Raw genomic sequence first — 24,125 nt, forward strand, 5'->3', positions numbered from 1 at the left:
TATAATGCACATAGTGCTGTTTTGTTTCCGTGAGAAAAAAAAGCAACAGAAAAATCTCCCCATGCGCAAAAACAGTCTTAAAAAACACAGAAAAATCTACCATATTGTTTAGTTTTTCATCCTGACAGTGTGAACATACCCTTTATTTGCTGGGTACAATATATTTAGACGGTGTAGTTTTAAATGGTGACCTTTTAGATGTAGATGATGCTGTGCTTTTTTTCCCATAAAGGATGGTGGATCACTGGATCAGGTGCTGAAGAAAGCTGGAAAAATTCCAGAAAAAATTTTGGGAAAAGTCAGCATTGCAGTGAGTATCCAAAAGTTATCTCTGTCCATATACAATTTGCATCTCATCAATATTTCACTAAACCGACTTTGTTATTGTTTGCTCTTCTTTATAGGTAGCTGCAGTGTGATTTAGACTGGTTACACCACTGTTATTTTACTGTATATATTTTAGCAGATCAGCAGATATGTGTCTGTATCAGTTTTGTAGTTCATCACATATAGGCATTACTCTACAAAGAAGTGAGTGTAAAGCGTACTACTGTATGATCTGGACTGGATGAATTAAAGGGAATATATATTATATTTGTTTTGAAATTTTTGTATTATGAAATCACTTAATATATTAAGCTATGTCCACTTCTGTGGCTCCTTTAGTCGATCCTGTTATATTTGGTTGGAAAATTAACTTTGCAAAACAGAAGGCTCTGCAGATCCTACATGGCAATACTTCCTAACTGTGTTTTTATAGTAAACCAGACCTTAAAACAATTTATACCTCTTACTTCTGATAGAAACACAAGATGGATGCTGCCTGTGTGTTTTTTATTTATTTTTTTTACTTCAGCTTTTAATCCTTTTTCAGTATATAGTAATATTGAGTTGTTAAAGTGTAAAGGCCACTGTGCACAACATCAGCCAAACCCATCTATATTGGCGGAATCGGACAACGATCCAATGTGTATGGGGGTCCCCTGACTATTCCCCAAGAGATGATGTCTGAGGAGAGAAGGATCTGACCTGTTGGATCTCCAAAGGCTGATCCCTTGACTGTCCTCGAGAGAGAGGAGTCTGGCAGCGGCTCTTTCATAGGGAATGCAGAAGCGTTCTGCCAAGCGGAGTGTTCTTGTATATGGGGGAATCGGGGAAGACCATAGTCTTTAATGTATATAGAGTTTTTAAGGTGTAAATATTGTAGTATGGAGACAAAGGTGCCCTTCTTATAGGATGCTTGTAACATATAGCCGTATAGATTTTTCACATTTCGACACAGGTGTTAAATCATGGTATTTAAAGGGAATTTCTTTTGGGACCAGACTAAGGGATTAGTACTGTGTAATGTGAACATGATATTGTGTTACTAACTTGACACTGATCATATTTTTGAATAGGTGATAAAAGGCCTGACTTACCTGAGAGAGAAGCATAAAATCATGCATCGGGGTAAGGAAAAAACATTTGCATATTTGTAACCATACTATATATTCTGCTCAGGAAGGAGAAATGTGGAGAAGGGTATTTCCAGTGATAAAGAGGAACTGTCTTAGACGCAGCGTGTGACGACCGGATGTGCGCTTTCTATGGGAATGTTCTTGCACAGTCTGACACTTTCCAATCAGTGATAACTGTTCCAGTTGGTGTAGGGCTGTGGTTCTGATTCCTATACAGGAAAACATGACAGTTGTGACATATTCTACAATAAGCTTTGTTGAATTCCTTGGAAGTCATCTGTCAAACTGACTCTCTGACTCAAAAAGATAATGCACCCCTGATGTAAGGAACAGGATTGTGGAGTTGGAAAGCCAAACCTCCCGACTCCTCAATTTCCCAGACTCCAACTCTGACTCCCTCATCCATGGCTCATTTTAAGTGATACATTTACTGTAGTAAAATGGTAACATCAGGCTTTTCATCACTATTGTGATACAATAATTGAGCTATTTACTTGCCTTAGGCTAAGTGCCCACGATGCAGAAATGCTGCAGATTTTTTCCGCATCACCCTGGCAGGAAAAACGCATGCGGATTTTCCATGCGTTTTTCCTGCCAGGTAGAAGCGTTTGTCAAGCGTCTTTGCATGCATTTCTGCATGCGGGTTATCAAGCGCTTTTCCAAGCTATTTTTAGCATCACTAGGAAAAGTGCTTGACAACTTGGTCGCACTATATAAATCCATACAACTGGCATGGATTTATTTAGTGTGACCAAGTTAATAGTTACAAAAAGAATAAAAATGGTAAAAAATAAAGATTATACTTACCTTCTGATGGCCCGCGGTCTTTTCTCCGCTGCGTCCGGTCTGTTGTACGGCTCGCGGTGGTGTGAAAGGACCTTCCATGACGTCATTTAGTCATGTGACTGGTCACGCGACCACAGACGTCAGCAGTCGCGTGACCTGTCACATGACTAAATGACGTCATGAAAGGTCCTTTCACACCACCGCGAGCCAAACAGACCGGACACAGAGGAGAAAAGACCGCGGGCCATCAGAAGGTAAGTATAATCTTTTATTTTTTATTTTAAATTTCTTTTTTTAACAAGTTCTATGGTACCTGAGTCTGGAGGAGAGTCTCCTCTTCTCCAAACCCGGGTACCATCCGCACATTGAATCGCTTAATATCCGCATGTGCTCATGCGGATATTATGCGATTCAATGCAAGTCAATGGCGGCAATTATGCTGCGTGCCTGCAAAATTAATGGACATGCTGCGTATTTTTCCGCAATGATAATTCGCAGCGGAAATTTCCTCAGCATGTGCATAGCACATGCGGATTATCATTGGGGGCCATGGGGCACGTATTACCAAGCGTTTTTTAAGCGTTTTCGCTGTGGCAAAAATGCTTAAAAAACGCATAGTGGGCACGCAGCCTTACTCCTGTTTTCCTGTTTACTCTAGCCGTTCTGAGATGAGTGCAGGCATTCCTTCCCAACGCCTTTTTTCTCTGATCTGTAGAGAAGGAGCTTCACTACTGAGCATGTACATAAAGTGCAGCACTCAACACATTAAAAATACCACTCTTTTAGCAAAAAGCAAACCTTCATTTAGTTAAATTGACTGAAAAATAAAACGGATATGGCTTAATAAGGATGAGGGTGACTGGCTATTCCCGATCCATGGCTGTGTTTGATTGCATCCCAGTTACAGCACTTCCATGAATACCTGAATAGAGATGATATGGGTAAAAAGTGCCCTTCTTTTGCAAAATATGAAATGCGCTGCACCCATTTGTATTTTGGAGACTGGGTTTTTTCCTGGGAGCGAGGTCCTTTTACAACCACACTGGCATTGGCATATAAAGTATGGGATTGTGGAAAGAAATTTATGGGTATCACAGGATGCACTGAATACAAATACAAACCACTGTGGTGATATCTAACTCTGGATGAGGTGTTTAAGCTGAAGGTTTTTTTTATTTTTTATTATTGGGAGTAAAAAAGGCATTTGGGCGATAGAACAGTTATTTACAAACTCTGTTCTCAAAAGTTTTCAACAGCTTCAAGTGGAATTTCATTTACCATGTGCACTTTTTACCAACATGTACAAATCCGACATGCTCTTTCAGCTCAATCAGGTCTGATAGACCTCAGAATACAACATCATCCCCTAATAGGTACTATTGCTTCCACAGGCCATACAAAGGGTTTAATCGCCACTATATATAAGTATCTATTGTCATCCCAATTGGATAATCACCCACTGACAGCTCATTCTAAATGGGAGGCGGATGTAGGTCCTAGATCGGTGAGCAATGGAGAGAGATTTTAGAAACTGTTCCCAAATTACCATCCTGTGAGGTCGAGAGGCTCTCGCAAATATTAATTCGCAGAGTGCACAAAACTCCAAGCTTTCTATACAAGATAGAATATTGCCAAGATGAAAAATGCCATAGGTGTGGGATTCATGATGCGTATTTCATGCATATGATGTGGGAATGTAGACTGGCTCTTTTTAGAAAGTGCTTTCTCTCAGAGATTGGTGTATGGGGTGACGCTGTTCACAGATTCCCGTATATGTGTCTTGGGATAACTTGAAGATAGAGTGGATCCCGACTCTCCCTTATCCATAGGTATTTTTCACATCTTATTCCAAGCTCGTAAACTTCTTGCATTTTATTGGTTAGACACACAACCTTCATCTATTGGGAAGTTTAAAGCGAATGCTAAACAAAATAATCTGGCTGGAAAGAAATCGATCTTAAACATAACTTGATTTATAAATTTGAAAAGATATGGAGTCCTTGTTTGGCTACCCTCGAGTCTTCTCCTTAGGAATAGGCTATATATGATGATATCTCCTACTTGATAACCTCTCCCTCCTCCCCCATTTTTTCCCTTTTCCCCTATTATCCTTTTTCGAACTGCTGTGGAAATGAAAATAGTTCTCTGGAATATTGGGATGATTCTCTTTGGAAAATTTGGATTAAATGGGTTTTCCCATGAACAAAGTACAATTTTATCAATGGATCTTGGAATAAAAATAAGTTTCACAATTGGATGTATTAAAAAAATGTTCCTGTGCTGAGACAATCTTATAAATGTGCCCCTGCTGTGTACTGTGTAATGGCTGTGTCTGACCATTTAGGAACATGGTCTGATCATACCACATCTCCTGGGCAGGGGAGGACGCAAAAGAGTATACAGACATTACAGCACAGGATCACAGATGCTGTTTTCTGTAAGAAAAAAACAAACCTTTCACTGCCTGTTTAAAAGCTTTTGTTTACCTTACATAAAGAATCAGCTGTGATCCCATGCTAAGATGTACTAATTAAAGTGTACTTTGATCGTCGGACAACCCCTTTAAGGGAGGATAAGAGAGTTGAGCCTTTCTATTCTGGAATTTGTACTGTGATGTTATGATAATTGAATATGGAAAATATGTATTTGGAGTTTTAATAAAAATGACTTCATTAAAAAATCAACAACTAGGAATCTTAGAACATTGTAATTAAACGGCTCCCTCGCTGTGTGTCAGTTTGTGACATGTATGGAGGAGGCTGGCTGTCAGACCCAGTTTTGTTTTATTTATAGCTAAACTCCCATTTTTGTCTAAGCTTAAGCTGCGACAGAGAAGGGGGGCTGACTTTGCTAATGAGCTGAGCCGATGGCCACTCGGTCATGTGCCATCACACAGGGTGGAGAGAGCAGGATTCTGAATGTGTCAAACCCAGCGCAGAAGAAGAGCTGCCAGGAGGGTGAAAGGGGAACTTGTACTTTTATAATACAAAATCTCCACCTTTGGCACAATAGTAAGTTCAATTAAGTTCAGATTTAGTAACAATGAAACCAGATTTTATCTCGCCTCTTTTAAAGAGCAATTTGCATGATATATCTGCATCACAACTTATGGTTGCACTGTACCCGTTTCGCATGGACACTTTTTTTTTTTTTTTCTTGAGTCCCAATAAGTGTCATGATTACATAACTTTCCTAGGTTCTTATTGACAGACATTTCTAGTAATGCAATCATACTATTGGAGAACGCTTCCTGGAGAACTAGTCAGATACGTGACTTTTAAGTCGAAATGTCCACTGTAGCAATAGTTCTTGTCATACTGGTTGTTAACCAGATTTCTCAGTATCAGATGTAAATAAGAAAGGGCAGGATTTCAAGAATTTAGTTTTTTTTTTCATAAGGCATGTGGCATACAGTCACCATATTGCGTCGCACAGATTAGTATGAGATCTGGCTTCTACCCATGAGGAGAGAGCGGGCGTCGTTCAGGCGTATCCGTACAGGTTACTTGCACCCAGTTGATGACTGGAGACCAGATTGATCACTGTACGGCGCTTCCTTCTGATGCTTCACCAAGGACAGCGGGAGGCTGTTAGTAAGAAGTCTGAATCTCCATGTAGCAGTAGGGTTAATCCACAAGTTCTTTAATTGCCCCCATGGGAGAAGCATTCAGAGCATCTGTCTCCTGGTAACTGAGAGGTATTGTTAGAGGAATAATACCCTGAAGACTGCGCTTACATGCAGAGGGAGCGGACGCTGGCAGCCCCCTTACAGCTGTCTGCTCCCTGCCACCCGCCAGCTGTACCAGTCATATTACTCTTCCCCTGCTCTCCCTAAGTCTCCTTTCACTCTGTTGCAGACGTGAAGCCATCTAATATTCTTGTGAACTCCAGAGGTGAAATTAAACTGTGCGATTTTGGAGTCAGCGGACAACTCATCGACTCCATGGCGAATTCTTTTGTGGGGACAAGATCATATATGTCTGTGAGTGTCAATGTCTAATTTCATATATGGACTTTTCAGTCTTTTTGCTGCCCGTACTGTATAAATAGCGCTGTTACATATGTGCGTTATGTCATTTTCTAATGCCGTGTGGCGCACTGGAGCCCATTTGCTCACGTTCTGTGTCTGACAGCAGATGGAGTATAAGGAACGTCCTCCCACACTGTGTATGCGTGTGTGTAATAACAGCTCTCCCATACACTCGGGTGGGGGTGGTTGTATTCCATTTGCATTATGTCTCCCAGAGACATTCTGATGTATTGCAGAATACAGATTAACACTTTGCGGCAGAATCCTCAAAGGTTTTATAGCGAACACTTTGTAGCATATGCTGTATTTGCAGGCACATTTAAAGGGGTATTTTGCTACTATGATGATGATTTATCCTCCTAATAGGTGATCAATATAAGAGCAGTAGGGGTTGAACATCTGGCAACCCACCGATCAGCTATTCTCAGCTCCGACATCGTCTGTATGTAAACAGTTTTTAAGAGCAAAACATCAATTGTGTAGTAGCTGCTCCTGGGTACTGCAGATCAGCTCTTATTCATGTGAAAAGGAGCTGATCCGCAGTTCTCTGGAGCGCCACTGTGCAGTTGGTGGAGCTGTGCTGTTCAGCTATACAGCTGTGCACATCCAGCTGCCGCCGGAGATGAGAGTAGGGTGGGGGTGCGGAGTGCCCAGGCCTCCACTGATCTGATCTAGATAAGTTATCCTGAAGATGGATCATCAATATCACAGTGGTAAAATTCTCTGTTAACAACACTGGAAATCTTCGAAAGTGGCATAAGAGAAAATAATGGCGCTTGCTACCTTTGCTATGAATATATAGACATTACGGCATTCTCTGAAACAGCATGAACTGGTCTGAATTCCAATTTTTAATTTATGGTTATTTGGAGATAGAGTACAATGTAACAGCTACACTTGTTGGTATCAGGGCTGTGGAGTCGGTAAGCCAAACCTCCGACTCCTGCATTGAACTACTGTACCCAATTTATTATATGTTTTAGGAGTCCGAGTCGGTCCATTTTATACCAATTCCGACTCCACCAAAATGGACACTGACTCCGACTCCACAGCCCTGGTTGGTACTCGTGTATCAGTATTGTCAGACAACGATTGGTCTGTGCTCTGCATTCTTTATGGTTTTCAAGAATGTAATGCACAGAACAGTGTTTCCTAACCGGGATCTATAGGAACCTGGTCATGACCCCACCAGAACACAGGAACCTGCCAAAAAATGTAATCCCTGTGACATGCAAAATCAGAACATATTCTTGCCCAAAATATAGATGATAGGAAGCTATTGCCGCCTTTGTTCCAAGTCTATTAGAGTAAAGTAGGACCTGCCGGGAGTGGTTTTTTTTTTTTTTTTTTTCAGAGGAGCCAGTGGCATAGATCAGGACCAGGTAAGAGCCCTGCTCCAGTTAAATGACATCTACTGCATTTGGTATATATACAGAATAGAGATTTTAAGTTGAAAAATTTCCATACACTCACTAAGACGCTAAAACTGTGAGCTTGTAAATGATAGCAGATCTTGCTCTTGAGGATTAAGGACATATATGTATTTGCAGAAAGGGTTGTCTTCATGAATATATTCTTTTTAATGCACACATCAATGTTTAACCGGTTCCCGACCGCCCACTGTAGATAAACGTCGGCGCTTGCTGGGCTCTGTGCAGTGCCGACGTTTAAAAACGGTGGGTGGTCTCGCAGCGCTCAGGACCCCCAGGGTCCTGCAAGCGCTGCGATTCCGGTGCAGAGCGTTAGCGTTAAAAAAAAATAAAAAAAAAAAAATCACAAAATAAATAAAAATAAATTAAATAAAATATTAAACCAATAAATCCGTATATTTTTACAAAACCAAAAAAAGTACACATATTTGGTATCGCCGCGTCCGAAACAACCCGAGCTATAAAACTGTCACACTAATTAACTCCTTCTGTGCACACCGTAATAAAAATAAATAAAAAACGGAGCAAAAAAATATGCTTTTTCATCAGATCGCCAAACAAAAAGTGGAAAAAAATGCGATCAAAAAACAAAATAGAAATAAATAAATCTGGTATCTCTGTAATCGCACCGACCCGAAGAATAAAGTAATCTAATCAGTTATATCACACTAGGAACGGCGTAAAAAATAAATAAAACCAATTCTTCACCTGCTACTGATTTGTTTATTATGTCCCCAAAGATCCCAGTAAGGCTCTGCCCACATTTATCCTGTGCTCTGCGCTGAGCACTTACACCAGAGTTTCCGTGTAAATCTCTGAAATACATGATTCAGCCGGAACCCATGACTGAAGATTCGCTGTAATGAGGCAGATATAGACCACTGTGGACGCCGTCTAGCCTGGGATCCTACGGTGTCATTTGTTTTAGGCGTGCATAAAAGTGCGGTTGGCCACAGTTTTGTGCACTTCTGAAAAAAAGGACACCGCTAAACAGAGGCCAGACGGTGTCCAGAGTAACTCTGCTGCCTCATTACAGTGAATGGATCCTGCAGGGGTTTCATCTGAATTACATCACTTGGAAATTTAGATGGAAACCCCGATGTAAGTGCTCAGCCTAGAGCGCCGGATAAATGTTACGTAAAATGTTCCCAATAAATGCTTCAACTCAGTCCTCAAAAAAAGCTAGTCCCCACTCAGGTCTGTCATCTGTTAAAAATATAAGGGACTTCCAAGTTACTGGTAGCAGAAAGGCTCTGGAAAAGCAAAATGACCCTTGCCCCCCAAAAGAAATTCAGAAAATTTTGTGCTCCCAAATCCAAATGCCTATTCTACAATAATTTGTTCTCCAATTGTCAAATAGCGCTCCGTCCCCCCCAGATCTCACCGTATGGCTAAGCGGTACGATACAGCCACATATGGGGTATTGACACTTTTAGAAGAAATTGTGTGACACATTTCGGCACCATTTTTACCCATTGCCCTGTGTGAAAATGTAAAATCTGAGGGTAAAACATTTTTTTGTGGTAAAAATATAATTATGCTTTTTTCCCTGCCCAATGGTATAAATTTAAAAATTAAAAAATACTCATTACTTCCCTAGATGAATTCCTTGAGAGGTGTAGTTTACAAAATGGGGTCACTTGTGGGGGTTTCTGCTGTTTCGGCATGTCAGCGACTCTTCAAATGTGACATGGTGTCTGTAACCTATCCCAGCCAACATAGCACTCCTTTCTCTTCCGAACCCTGCCGTACACCAAAGCAGCGGTTTTCCCCCACATATGGGGTATCGGCGTACTCGGGAGAAATTGTACAACAAATTTCATGGTGCAATTTATCCTGTTACCCTTATGATAATGCAAAATTAGGGAATGAAAAACATTTTTTATGGGAAAAATGTGAAAATTTTATTTTCATGGCTCAATATTATAAACTTCTGTGAAGCAGCTGGGGGTGCAAGGTGCTCACCACATATCTAGATAAGTTCCCTAAGGGGTCTAGTTTCCAAAATGGTGTCACTTGTGGGGGGTTTCCACTGTTTAGGCACATCAGGGGCTCCCCAAATGCAACATGGCGTCCGCTAATTATTCAAACAAATTTTACATTCAAAAAGTCAAATGGCGCTCCTTCCCTTTCAAACCCTGCCGTGCGCCCAAACAGTAATTTGCCTCCACATATGGGGTATCGGCGTGTTCAGGAGAAATTGCACAACAAATTTCATGGTGCAATTTATCCTGTTACCCTTATGATAATACAAAATTAGGGAATGAAAAACATTTTTTGTGGGAAAAATGTGAAAATTTTATTTTTACAGCTCAATATTATAAACTTCTGTGAAGCACCTTGGGGTTCAAGGTGCTCACCACATATCTAGATAAGTTCCCTAAGGGGTCTAGTTTCCAAAATGGTGGCACTTGTGGGGGGTTTCCACTGTTTAGGCACATCAGGAGCTCTCCAAACGCAACGTGGCGTCTGCTAATTATTCAGACAAATTTTACATTCAAAAAGTCTAATGGCACTCCTTCCCTTCCGAACCCTGCAGTGCGCCCAAACAGTGGTTTTCCCTCACATATGGGGTATCAGCACGCTCATGAGAAATTGCACAAAAAAATTTGGGGTCCATTTTTTCCTGTTACCCCTGTGAAAATAAAAAAAATTGGGTCTAAAGTAACATTTTTGTGAAAAAAGTTAAATGTTCATTGTTTTCTTCCACATTCCAAAAATTCCTGTGAAGCACCTGAAGGGTTAATAAAGTTCTTGAATGTGGTTTTGAGCACCTTGAGGGGTGCAGTTTTTAGAATGGTGTCACTTTTGGGTATTTTCTGTCCTAAAGACCCCTCAAAGTGACTTCAAATATGATGTGGTCCCTAAAAAAATGTTTTTGTAAATTTTGTTGAAAAAATGAGAAATCGCTGGTCAACTTTTAACCCTTATAGCTCCCTAACAAAAAAAAATGTTGGTTCCAAAATTGTGCTGATGTAAAGTAGACATGTGGGAAATGTTATTTATTAACTATTTTGTGTGACATATCTCTCTGATTTAAGGGCATGAAAATTCAAAGTTTGAAAATTGCAAAATTTTCTAAATTTTCGCCAAATTTCCGATTTTTTTCACAAATAAACGCAAGTTATATCGAAGAAATTTTACCACTATCATGAAGTACAATATGTCATGAAAAAACAGTCTCAGAATCAGGGGAATACGTTGAAGCGTTCCAGAGTAATTACCTCATAAAGTGACAGTGGTCAGAATTGAAAAAATTGGCCCGGTCACGAAGGCAAAAACAGGCTCTGGCGCGAAGTGGTTAATTAAAGGATACCCATCACATTATAGGTATTGTCCGGTCTACAAGTCTGCGGTCACTCTATGTGCACACAGTGAAGATTCTCCGCTGTTGGCGCCAGGAATGGCGGTCATTTGACCACAAGTATATCATATGCATCCTCCCAGCCACACTCCAACTAGACTGTTTCCAACCTCACTTAATACACTTGCATTGAGCAATGCCTTGCACATCTAGTCGGCACATGACTACAAGTGCAAATCGCATAATTACAGTCACACAGCCGGCACCAGAGAATCCTCACTTGTAGGTTAAGACCGGATAACCCCTTTAAACATACAGCTTAATCTTCCATGTTATAGAGCAGAAGGAGATATATAGTGTTGTGGGAAAATATTTTGTGTAACTTGTAATTTATCCATGTAAATCTTTTGCTTATTCTGGGATTAGGAGTCTGATGGGTGGTCCTAATCAGTGACTGACCACAAAACTGTTCGCTAACACAAGTTCATGTTTTTATTTTAAATGCTTTAGAGCAATAAAAAAGTGGCAAAAATGTGTGTATAATTAAAATAAAATTTGCATAATCTTCATCTGTGTTCTCTTAATCTAGCCGGAGCGACTACAAGGCACACACTACTCTGTGCAGTCCGACATCTGGAGCATGGGGCTCTCACTGGTGGAAATGGCGATTGGGCGATATCCAATTCCACCTCCTGATGCCAAGGAGTTGGAACTGATTTTTGGCTGTTCCGTTGAAGGAGACACTGCATCTTCAGATATGTCTCCTCGTCCCAGACCACCAGGACGCCCCATCAGTTGTGAGTATTGCTCTTAGTGGTTCCTGCACTTTTTTCTTATCTTCTCCAAATCCGCCTAAGGACATGTTCACAAATTCAGTATTTGGTCAGTATTTTATACCAGTGTTTGTAAGCTAAAACCAGGAGTGGAATAATCAGAGGAAAAGTATAATAGAAACGTGTCACTAATTCTGCTTGTTTCACCCACTCCTTGTTTTAGCTTACAAATACTGCGTGATGCACAGCATTAAACGACCGCAGATTGGCAAACTGCTGGTTGGTGGTTATTTAAAAGCCTGTTCACACAGACCAACCACGCTTAAAGGCCCCGTCACACTTAGCGACGCTGCAGCGATCCCGACAACGATACGATTCTCACAGCAGCTGCGTCTCTATGTGGTCGCTGCTGAGCTGTCAAACAGGCTGGCTCACCAACGATCAGGGGAGCAGCGACATCGTGGAAAGAATCTTTCCACGATGTCCTGCTCCTGGTTACCAGCCTGCTGCTGAAGCAGGAGCAGGCTGGTAACCATGGTAAACATCGGGTTACTAGGGGCACACGCGCACCTAGTAACCCGATGTTTACCATGGTTACCACTCTGCTACAGTGAGCGGGAGGTTACCGCTCACTTTAGCAGGCTCGTAACCATGATAAACAGCGGGTTACTAGGTGCGCGTGTGCCCCTAGTAGCCCGATGTTTACCATGGTTACCAGCCTGATCGCTGCTCCCGCTGGTCACACACAGCGATGTGTGCTGACCAGCGGGAGAGCAACGACCAAAAAATGGTCCAGGACACTTTGCAGCGATCAGCGACCTCACAGCAGGGGCCTGATCGCTGCAAAGTGTCACACATAGCGACATCGCTGGTGAGGTCGCTGTTGTGTCACCAAAACCGTGACTCAGCAGCGATCTCGCTGTGTGAGACGGGGGCTTAAGATGCATACTTGCCTATCTGTAGTAGATCGCTCAGTGTGCATTGGCTGCCATTGTTTTCAGCAGCAGAGTTCCTGTTAATATAGGACAATTCACTACCAAGATTGATATCTTTTGTGTAAACCAAAAGCTTTTTTCACCCAACGAACAGCAGTCTGTTTACACTGCACGATTATCGTGAAACAAGCGTTCCTAGGATCACTCATTCTTGATAATCTGGCAGTGTAAATGGACCTTAATGTAAAGCAGTAATTGGAATTTCCATCTGCATTCAGATTACTAAATAGATCTAATACAAATATGGGTAAAATCCCTCTAATACTGATTAATCCTTGCCATCCCCTGCAGCTGCTTTGCATTTTGCTGCGATCCCTCCTTCACTGTGTATAACATAAGCAATACAGAGAGACTGTGTACTCCTATATACATACCTGAGAGCCAGGGCCTGTGCAAAGAAGTCTACAAAGAGCATACCGAAATTATATACCGTATATTTTTACCATGGGAAACTAAGGCCTACATATATCCTTTTGATGCCGGCTCAAAACGATATGTAAAAGAGCCTAATACTGACCCCGGCTTATCGGACATTGATGGCCAAATCTAAGGATAGGCCATCAATGTAAAAGTAGTGGACAACCTCTTTAAGGCTGTGTGCCCTCGATGCGTTTTTGGTGCGGATTTTCAGCGCGGAAACGCTCCAGAAACGCATTGCACACCTTATTTCATGACTTCCTATTACATTCTGCAAGTTCTGTGCACATGTTCAGGATTTTTTCTGCGAGGATTTTACTCGCAGAAAAAATACGGACATGACCAATTCTTGTGCGTTTCTGCATGCGTATTTGCCTATACAATGCATTGGAAAATCGCATGGCAAATACGCATGCAAAAATGCGTAAAAAATGCATGTTTCTGCCATGGAGATGCAGAAATGCTTAGGAAAATTTCTGCTTCATATCTGCATCGTGGGCACTAAGCCTAAGGCTGGGGTAGCGCACGGCAGCCTTAATGAAGGGCTATCTGGAGTACAGTTCGCTGGATTCATTAAAAGGTGCACACCATTTCGTGAATTTACATCTTCTGAGTGGCGTGCGCCTTTCCAGAAATTCTACTCCACTCGGGGACTTGAGAAGCATTTCTGTTGTACAAAACGTTGGCATTTTTAATGAATTCTATGGGCAAATAATAAGGGCCTGTGCAGAGATTGAAGATTCATCGCATTTTTTTCTGCACAGATTTGTCACAAAACCTGAAGGGTTTCCTGATGCCAGCAAAGTGAATGAGATCTTGAAGTCTTGGACACATGTTGCTTATTTTTGATTTGCAGAGTTAAATCTGCAGTAGGTCAATTCTTTAAGTGTTTTTGCTGCAGTTTTCACTCATACTAATGAGGGGGGGAAAAAAATCTGCACCAAAAACACATGTCAAAACTGCAGAAAAAAAAGATGCCTATTTTGCTCAGTGTTTTTCCTGCCAATAGATGCAGAAATGTCTGCACTAAATACTTAACTTGCGCATATACCCTTATATAGTAGAGTTGGAAAATAGCACATCCATCTAATCCAATTTATTTTCCTCCAGCGTTAATCCAGGGAAAGGAAAAATAAGCTCTTGTCAGGTATTTGTCAATGACATGATATTATGGTAAAAATATTCCTTCCATCTCAGTATATGTTGGAAAACAACAATTCTATCCGCTGGTCAGTGGTCAGCACCAGCACCCGGATCACTATCACATGTTCTATTAAAATGAAACTATTATTTTAATATACTGCCGTGTAGTACTCCTGTGAAACATACATTGTGTGTCATTTTAACATAATTGTCTTTTCCTACTATACACAGTGCGATGATCCTGTATCATGATTTATAAGCGTCTTATCTTGTTTGGTTGCAGCCTTCGGTCCAGACAGCCGACCTCCCATGGCCATTTTTGAGTTACTGGATTATATAGTGAACGAGGTAATTTTCCAAGTTAATTTCTAAATCCGTCTATTTGTGGATGGCTCCTATGTATTCTACTTACCTAGATTTGAGTATATATAGCATTTAGAAGTATTGTATCCAGTATGAATTAGTCTTGTATTTTCCTATGTATATGGCATTAACCCTGTTTCCAAATATACGCCCATGTCATAAAAACATGGTAGGACAGCTGTCAAATTGCACCCTTACAATAATTTGTTGTAGGGAAGTAAAAAAAAACAAAAAAACAAAAAGCAGAAAATATGAAAGTATCACTAGCCAAACATGGCTCTTGGCTATTTCCGGCAATCCCGTAGAGAATGTTTGAAGCAGGGGTGCGCATGCTTGACCCCCTGCTCCATTCAAGATTGTGGGGATCGTAGCATTCGGACCCCCAATGATCGGGAAATTAATATCCAAACTTGGCACCAACCCTATAATGTATTTCTGATGTATCTTGTCAGTGTTCTACTGCAGATTATATAATGATGCACCTTTTTGTCTTTCTTTTATTTCCTCCGCTTACAGCCACCTCCTAAATTGCCCAGTGGAGTGTTTGGTGCAGAATTCCAAGACTTTGTGAATAAATGGTGGGTTCTTGACATGGTCATTACACAGACAAGTGTATACATGATAGATTAGTTATCCATGTACCTTTATTATAATATATAAGTGAATTTCACTGTATGTCTGGAAAGTCTCATAGGTGCCTATACAGCACAGTCCTCCAGAGCTGAAAGACTGCACACAGCATGCTTTTCCATTCTAGAGTGATTTAAAGCTGTTCTTTAAAGATTCCTGCACACAAAAAATGGGGAAAAATCTACATTACTGTGTCGCCTCATTGGGGAACACAGGACCTTGGGTGTTATGCTGCTGTCCACTAGGAGGCGACACTAGGCTTAATCTGAAAAAGATTAACGGTGGCTCCTCCTCTGCAGTATACACCCCCTGACGGCGTCAGCCATGTTCAGTTTTTGCTTAGTGTGGCAAGGAGGCACACCTAAAGATTTTTACTCCATTTTTTTCGGATTTTTTCTTTTTTCACGGAGTTACAGATGAAGATAAGTGGGTCTCTGGAGAGACCCCCGGCATGGCTCCTTCCTCTGCCCCCTTCTAGGGGTGCACAGTTGAAGTTGAGACGTCTCCTTACCATGTCGCTCCTTCCCCAGCCCCTCGAGTGCTGGTTCGAAGTTGAGACTCCTTCCCCAATTCCTTTTGATCTTGGGTTGAGGTCGAGGGAGAATTACAGCCTCCTGACGGTGACGGCAGCACCCTCCCTAATCCCCCTCTGGGGGTATTAGGTTGAGACACCGCAGGTAGGATTTGTGCAGACAGCAAGATACAGCTCCCAGTAGCTGTCGCTCTGCACCAACGTTCAGGAATCGCAGCTCCGCTGCAGACTCCTGATGGACCGGGGGACAGTGCTGGCAGAAGGGCACACAGAGACACAGGCTGGCTTTAGCTCTGTCTCTCTGCCGGCACCAGCGCTACGGTGCCTCAGAGGACCCTTTAAGGGCTCCCTCTTAATATAGTATCCCACCGCCTTTCCTGCCATTAAAAACCGGGGGGGTCCGATTCAGATCCGGTACACCCACCCCCCGGACTACCGCGCCGGCCTGGAGCCCTCTTGGGCATACATTCTAAATTTACTCCGCGGCTCTGGCCTAGCCGAAGCCGCCGCCCACTCTCCGCCCCCTGGCCTGCTCCCGGATGACCAATATGACACTACACGGTGTCATACAGGGGGCGGAGACGAACTGAAAGGGCACGCTTTCTAGCAATACTGCCGCCTTTCCAGCGCTCCGCCCCCCTTCTTCTCCACACTCCGGTGGCCATTAAGCAGCAGAGGGAGAACGGAAGGAAGTTAACGCTTCACATACCGGTCGCCAGCTGGTCTCCGGGGGACACAGGATCTTGGATTTTACCCGCGCTACACTACAGCACACTAAGGTAGGATAAAATCACAGCTAGAGTCTCGACTCGGCTGTGAAGTCTATAACTTTCTCTGCATTGCTGGCTCCCTCTGCATAGCCACTCTGCATCGCTGGCCCCCTCTGCATAGCCACCCCTGGATACTATGCCGGGCTCAAAGTCCAAGAGAACCAGGCAGGATTGCTATTATGCACTCTGTACAGCCTGCAGTAATACTCTCCCTAGTGGTAGCACTTATCCTCATTGTCAGGATTGCATGCAAACTGCTATGCCAGAGCCCCATGAAGCCCTTGCCAATACTTCGGTGCCTAATACCACACCGGAATGGGTCACTCAGATGTCGCAATCTATGACGCAGCCTATAGATAACCTCACATCCACATTGATTCAGGCTCTGCAGACTCATACCTCGGCTATTAATACTACTCAAAGGGAGAGTTCCACTCAGGGACATGATGGCATGGGCACATCCACATCTAGATCAGGACGCAAGCGGACCCACAGGTCTCGTTCATCTGCGTCATCCCATACCACACGGTCGTCCCCTTCCAGTGTGAGACACCGTACTCCCAGTTCATCTAGACCGTCCCCTGTCAGTGACAGACAACGCAGATCCCGACAGCCATCCCTGACCAGAGAAGGTCTCCGCTCTGGTTCTCCCAGCAGGAGACGCCTTAGCGAGACACAGGATTCGGAAGACATATGTGATTCTGACTCAGACAAGGAAACCGAAGGGTCCCTGATCCCTATTCCCCCGGGCAATACAGTGCTAGTTGATGATTTAATCTCATCTATCCATCGGGTGCTGAACATCTCCGATCCACCCCTGGAGACACCAGGACATAAAATTTCCTTTGAAGGAGTCCTGAAACCGCCTAAGGTCTTCTTTGACCACCCAGAGTTTAATGCGATCCTTAAAAAGCAGTTCTCACAACCTGAGAAAAAGTTTACTAATCGCAAATATCTGGAGGCGCGGTACCTCTTTCCACAGGAGGTCACCAAAAAGTGGACAGATCCACCTGAAGTGAATCCCCCAGTCTCCAGACTAGCAGCACAGACACTCCTTTCACTGCCAGATAGCTCAACCCTCAGGGACACAGCAGACCGGCAGGTGGAATGCATGGCTCGTTCAATTTTCGAGGCCGCAGGGGCCTCCCTGGCTCCCGCGTTCGCCTCAGTTTGGGCTGCCAAGGCAATCCTGGCTTGGGCCCAAAATTTACAAACTGGCCTACAAACATCTACCCCTGAACTGTCGGACCAAGCGGCCCAAATAGCAGTCGTGGCAGATTACATGCTCCATGCAGCTCTAGATTCTGCAAGGGGTGCAGCCGGGATAGCTTCAAACGCCATCACCATTCGGCGTATCCTCTGGCTGCGGGAATGGAAAGCAGAGGCAGCTTCAAAGAAGTCCCTCACTCACCTCCCGTACCTCAGTGGCTTTTCGGTGAACAGTTGGACACAATGATATCCAACGCCACCGGGGGTAAAAGTACCTCTCTCCCCCAACTGAAGCCCAAACACACTTACAAAATGCACAATCAGGCACGTTACCGATCCTTTCGGAACTCTTCTGGCTGGTCCGTCTCGCGACCAGCACAGAATAACAGCCGCTCTCCACGCAGGGACAACTCTAGGTCGACGCAAAAGTCGGACAAGACCTGGCAATCAAAGGCAGGCTAGTCAAAATTTAAAGGAGGAAAGTCTCGCACTTCCTCCTCATCATGACTCACGAACTCTGGAAGACACCCCACCTGTAGGTGGCCGTCTTTTGCTCTTTCACCAGCTCTGGCTGCCTATTACAGAAGACAGGTGGGTCAGGGAACTAGTGTCTTCTGGATACAAGATAGAGTTCACTTCCAACCCGCCAAACAGATTCTTCCTGTCTGTTCCCCCAAAACCGCCAGCCAAGGCTCGTGCCTTCCACCACGCAGTTTCATTACTTCTCCAAGCAGGTGTCATAGTAACGGTCCCCACGGCCGAGCGCTTCCAAGGGTTCTACTCAAATTTATTCGTAGTCCAAAAAAAAGGAGGCAGCATACGGCCCATATTGGATCTAAAACAGCTCAACAAATATGTACGGGTACGTCCCTTTCGCATGGAGTCCCTTCGGTCCATCATTACGTCCATGGAGAAGGGAGAATTTCTCGCCTCCATAGACATTCAAGACGCATACCTACATATACCAATTGCACCGGCTCATCAGAGATTTCTCAGGTTCGCGATCGACCAGGAACACTACCAGTTTGTGGCTCTCCCGTTCGGACTCGCTACGGCTCCCAGAGTGTTCACCAAGGTCATGGCAGTCACCATGGACATCCTGCACTCCAGAGGCATAATAGTCGTTCCATATCTGGACGATCTCATCAAGGCTCCCACCTTCAAGGACTGCGAAATCAGTGTCTCGATCACAATCGACATTCTGAGTCGTTTGGGCTGGTTAGTCAACTTAAAAAAGTCATCACCAACCCCGAGTCCATCTCTGACATTTTTGGGAATGTTATTCAACACCCTCAAGGGTCTAGTACTCCTCCCCAAGGACAAAGCACTGACTCTCCGAATAGTAGTCCGCACCCTACTTCGCAAACCCCCTCGGTCTCTCCGGTTTGCCATGAGAGTCCTTGGCAGGATGGTGGCGGCAATAGAAGCGGTTCTATTTGCCCAGCTTCACCTCAGGCCTCTCCAATTAGCCATCCTCAAGTCATGGGACAGGAATCCTTTTTCCCTTGACGGAGTTTCAGTTGACGTTGACGTTGTCAACCAAGAGATCCCTGCACTGGTGGCTCAAACCAACCTCGCTAACATAGGGGAAATCCTTTCTCATGAGTCAATGGAAAGTTCTGACCACCGATGCGAGCCTGACGGGTTGGGGTGCGGTATACCTGCACCACAGAGCACAGGGCAAGTGGTCCCCAACAGAAGCAACCATGCCCATCAACATCTTGGAAATTCGTGCCATTTTCCTGGCGTTGAGAGCCTTCCATCATTTACTGGCAGCCTCTCACATCAGAGTACAGTCAGACAATGCCACGGCTGTGGCATATGTAAATCATCAAGGGGGGACCCGCAGTGCCCAGGCGATGCGAGAAGTGACACACATTCTCCACTGGGCGGAAGACACAGGTTCGGTTCTTTCTGCGGTCCACATCCCAGGGGTAGACAACTGGGAAGCAGACTTCCTCAGCCAGCAGGGAATGGACTCGGGGGAGTGGTCTCTCCATCCCGAAGTTTTTCAACAGATCTGCCATTGCTGGGGGACTCCGGACGTGAACCTAATGGCATCCCACTTCAATGCCAAAGTCCCCAACTTCATGGCCAGAACACACGACTCGCGGTCGCTGGGAGCGGACGCCCTAGTTCAGGACTGGACTCAGTTTCAGCTCCTGTACATCTTTCCACCTCTTCCCCTCATATCCAGAGTGGTGAGGAAAATCAAGCAAGAGGTAGTTCCAACCATCCTCATCGCACCAGTCTGGCCCAGACGTACGCGGTACGCCGACATCGTGCAGCTCATAGCAGACGTCCCCTGGCGTCTCCCCGACCGCTAGGATCTTCTGTCACAGGGCCCGTTCTCGGAACTCAGGGGCCCTCAATTTGACGGCATGGCCATTGAGACCTGGGTTTTAACCAAGTCAGGGTTCTCGTCTGACATCATTGAAACCATGATCAGAGCACGGAAGCCAAACTCTGCGAAGATCTATTACCGTACCTGGAAAGCTTTCTTTACCTGGTGCGACTCTCGTGACCAGACCCCTTTCCCTTATTCCCTCTCCAGGGTACTTGGTTTTCTCCAATCGGGTCTGGAGGCCAAACTGTCTCTGGGCTCTCTTAAGAGCCAGGTGTCAGCTCTCTCTGTGCTTTTTCAGACGCGCATTGCTAACAAGCCACAAGTAAAGACATTTTCTTCAGGGGGCTTCACGATTGGTTCCCCCCTACAGACGACCACTAGAGATGTGGGATCTCAACCTCGTGCTGACAGCATTGCAGGAAACACCTTTTGAACCCCTTAGGGAAGTCTCACTACGCTTTCTATCCCAGAAGGTGGTTTTCCTAGTGGCAATCACCTCGCTACGCAGGGTGTCTGAACTCGCAGCACTCTCCTGCAGACGACCCTTCCTGGCTTTTTACCAGGATAAGGTAGTTCTCCGTACGGTTCCATCCTTCCTTCCAAAAGTTGTGTCCAACTTCCACCTCAATGAGGAAATCTCACTGCCATCCCTCTGTCCGGCCCCAGTTCATAGAGTGGAAAAGGCTCTGCATACACTTGACCTTGTCAGGGCATTACGTATCTATGTGTCTAGGACTGCGTCCTTCCGGAAGTCTGATTCTCTTTTCATTCTTCTGGAAGGCGGCCGCAAGGGTCTGCCAGCTTCCAAAGCTACCCTTGCTAGGTGGATCAAATCCACCATACAAGAGGCCTACCGCCTCAAAAATTCTCCTCTTCCAGCAGGTATTACGGCACACTCTACACGTGCGGTAGGGGCCTCCTGGGCCATTCGGCACCAGGCTTCGGCGCAACAAGTGTGTAAGGCAGCCACCTGGACTAGTCTACACACGTTTACCAAGCACTACAGGGTTCATACCCAATCCTCGGCAGATGCGAGCCTGGGTAGACGTATCCTGCAGGTGACAGTGGCCCAATTATAGGGGCCTGTCTACACAATATTCGTCCATTGCTTCCCACCCAGGGACTGCTTTGGGACGTCCCAAGGTCCTGTGTCCCCCAATGAGGCGACAGAGTAAAGGAAATTTTTGTGTACTCACCGTAAAATCTCTTTCTCTTAGCCTCTAATTGGGGGGGACAGCTCCCACCCTGTTGCCCGTCTGGGGCCGTTGTTACGTTGAGTTCTCATATTGGTGTTTTTTCTTGAGCTCCTACATAGTTGCCTTCTTATAGGCATGTTTGTTTGTTATCCATGTTGCGTTCCTCCTACTGCTTTTGCACAAAACTGAACATGGCTGATGCCGTCAGGGGGTGTATACTGCAGAGGAGGAGCCACCGTTAATCTTTTTCAGATTAAGCCTAGTGTCGCCTCCTAGTGGACAGCAGCATAACACCCAAGGTCCTGTGTCCCCCAATTAGAGGCTAAGGCTGGGTGCCCACGTAGCGTTTTCCAAGCGTTTATGCTGCGGAATTTCTGCAGCGTAAACGCTTGTAAAACGCTAGGTAATCCGCACCCCATGGTCCCCAATGGGATTCCGCATGTTCTATGCACATGCTGCGGATTTTTCCGCAGCGTTTATGCTGCGTACAAAAATCCGCAGCATGTCATTTAATTTTGCGGAAGCGCAGCGGAACTCCCGCCATTGACTTGCATAGAAACCGCGACTGTACATTTGTACAAGCGGCTTCTATGCGTCTCTATGTGCGGATGGTACCCAGTTCTGGAGGAGAGGAGACTCTCATCCAGACCTGGGTACCATTCTACCTGTAAAAAAAGAATAAAATAACAAATAAAGTTATATTCACCTGTCCGGCGGCTTCTCTCTGAATGCCGGCATCGCTTGAGGACCTGCGGTTACGTCACAGTCATGTGACCGCAGGCCCTTCACCGCTCTGTCTCGCGATATGCCGGCAGCCGGGAACCAGACAGGAACGAGCGCTGCTGCACACACCGGGGCCTCGGGGGTGAGTATAGCTTTATTTGTTTTCATTTTTACGGTCACACTATATAAATCCATGCCGTTTGCATGGATTTATATAGTGTGACCTAGTTGTCAAGCACTTTCCAAGTGATGCTATCGCCTGGAAAGCGCTTGTCAATCTGCATGCGGAAACTCATGTGGATCCGCATGTATTCTGCAGGAAAAACGCATGTACAATCTGCATGCGTTTTTTCTGCCAGGGAGATGCAGAAATGCTGCAGAAATTTTCTGCTTCATTTCTGCATCGTGGGCACATAGCCTAAGAGAGATTTTATGGTGAGTACACAAAAATCTCCTTTTTAAGCACAAGTCGCACAGGATGAAGATCACATTGTTGCATTGTGAGATTTTTATGTAATGATTGTCATCATTGCATCCTGCGACTAACTGCAACATCGCTCGAAAAAACAGATGTATTTTTGGCTGCAGGACGTAATTTGCACATGACTTCAATGTAGGCCACAAGTGACCTGCTTTTGGTTTGTCTGAGAATTACTGTCGTGGTACACATTGTTACATTTTTTGTTAGTATCTGACTTTTATTCTTTGACGATTATTTAAAGTGCAGGCCTAAAGTGGTGGTCCTGACAATTTTTTTTATTCTGATCCCTATCATTCACAGCATTGTCATGGAGACCTTTAGGCTTACAGACTTTTAGGCCTGTAAATTTGATTACAATGTACATATATGGGATTTTTCAAAATGTTATTCACCTTTACTAAGCTAATTGACCTTTTCAATTTCATTTTGTGGGTATGGCTAAATTTCAGTCTGTAATCTTTAGTCATTCTTAAAATTTATAGACTAGTGATGCGCGAATGTGGTTGGATAAGGTGTTATTCGAGCACGCTCGAGTCCTAGCCTAGTATCTTCGGCGTGCTCGTCAAATATGTTTGCGTTGCCGTGGCTGTTAAGACAGCCGCAACTCATACAGGTATTGCTTGTTTGTTAGACAGCCGCAACACATGCAGATATTGCCTAACAGCCGCGAGACATGCAGCTGCGGCGACGCAAACATAATTGACGAGCACGCCGAAGATACTCGGTTAGGACTCGAACGTGCTCGGATAACACCTTATCCGAGCACATTTGCACATCACTATTATAGACCCCTTGATATGTAGTTTGCAACCTGGTTTCACACTTTTCTCTTGTTGGACTGTCCCTCCCAGTAATACAGGCTGGATGATAGGTCTGTGAGTCTAGGGTGCTACTATCTTCTTTTTTTTTCCATGTTTGTCATTGTCCCTTAGAACCTGGTCAGTGGTTCTCCAGAGCACAGGACCAGAAAGATCTGTCACTATTATGATCTGGATCTGGCAAACTAATTTCAAGAGTTGTCCGAGGATTCTGGACATCTGCTGGCAGTCAGATCTCAGGCAGAATCTGGCACAGGGGACAAAATAGGAAAAGCTTCACCTGCCCCTTATTTAAAGAGCAAATGCAGCTTCACAAAACCTAGCCACATGTCAGAAGTTTTCATTGATGAGGGATCTGGATGCTGTTGCTCCTCCTGATCACTAAAATGAAAGAGTAGAAGACAGACTTTATAGACTCTTGTGAATTCATCTTCAGTCTCTGAGGCGAGTCACACTCTACCCCTTCGTTTTTGGACTGATTTTCATTTAAGAACTCAAAACCTCATATATTAAAATAATAACTTTAGATTCTATTTGATTTGTTAAAGTTATTTCCCTATGTTCTTCCAGCTTGGTGAAGAATCCAGCAGAGAGAGCGGACCTCAAACAGCTCATGGTAACGACTTCCTGTTTTTAGAAATGTCAAGATTGTGATGTGTGAAATGTAGCAGAATTTCTTTCTAGAATCATGGCTGTGATAACCCATCATTTTTTTCCA

The 24,125-nt window shown here is 44.3% G+C and overlaps 1 protein-coding gene across 1 annotated transcript in view; it reads left to right on the forward strand.

The window, feature by feature from the left end:
* MAP2K1 (mitogen-activated protein kinase kinase 1) overlaps positions 1-24,125 on the forward strand; it is a 57,500-nt gene that overhangs the window by 32,022 nt on the left and 1,353 nt on the right. The window contains exons 4-10 of the mRNA XM_073653448.1: positions 233-310; positions 1,401-1,452; positions 6,104-6,228; positions 11,600-11,807; positions 14,622-14,686; positions 15,218-15,279; positions 23,978-24,023. Coding sequence (XP_073509549.1) covers positions 233-310; positions 1,401-1,452; positions 6,104-6,228; positions 11,600-11,807; positions 14,622-14,686; positions 15,218-15,279; positions 23,978-24,023 — 636 coding nt within the window. The remainder of the gene's footprint in view (positions 1-232; positions 311-1,400; positions 1,453-6,103; positions 6,229-11,599; positions 11,808-14,621; positions 14,687-15,217; positions 15,280-23,977; positions 24,024-24,125) is intronic.

This window comes from Phyllobates terribilis, unplaced genomic scaffold (genome assembly GCF_046119375.1).
Source record: "Phyllobates terribilis strain yellow unplaced genomic scaffold, ASM4611937v1 Scaffold_11__3_contigs__length_659146591, whole genome shotgun sequence".
Lineage (NCBI taxonomy): Eukaryota > Metazoa > Chordata > Amphibia > Anura > Dendrobatidae > Phyllobates > Phyllobates terribilis.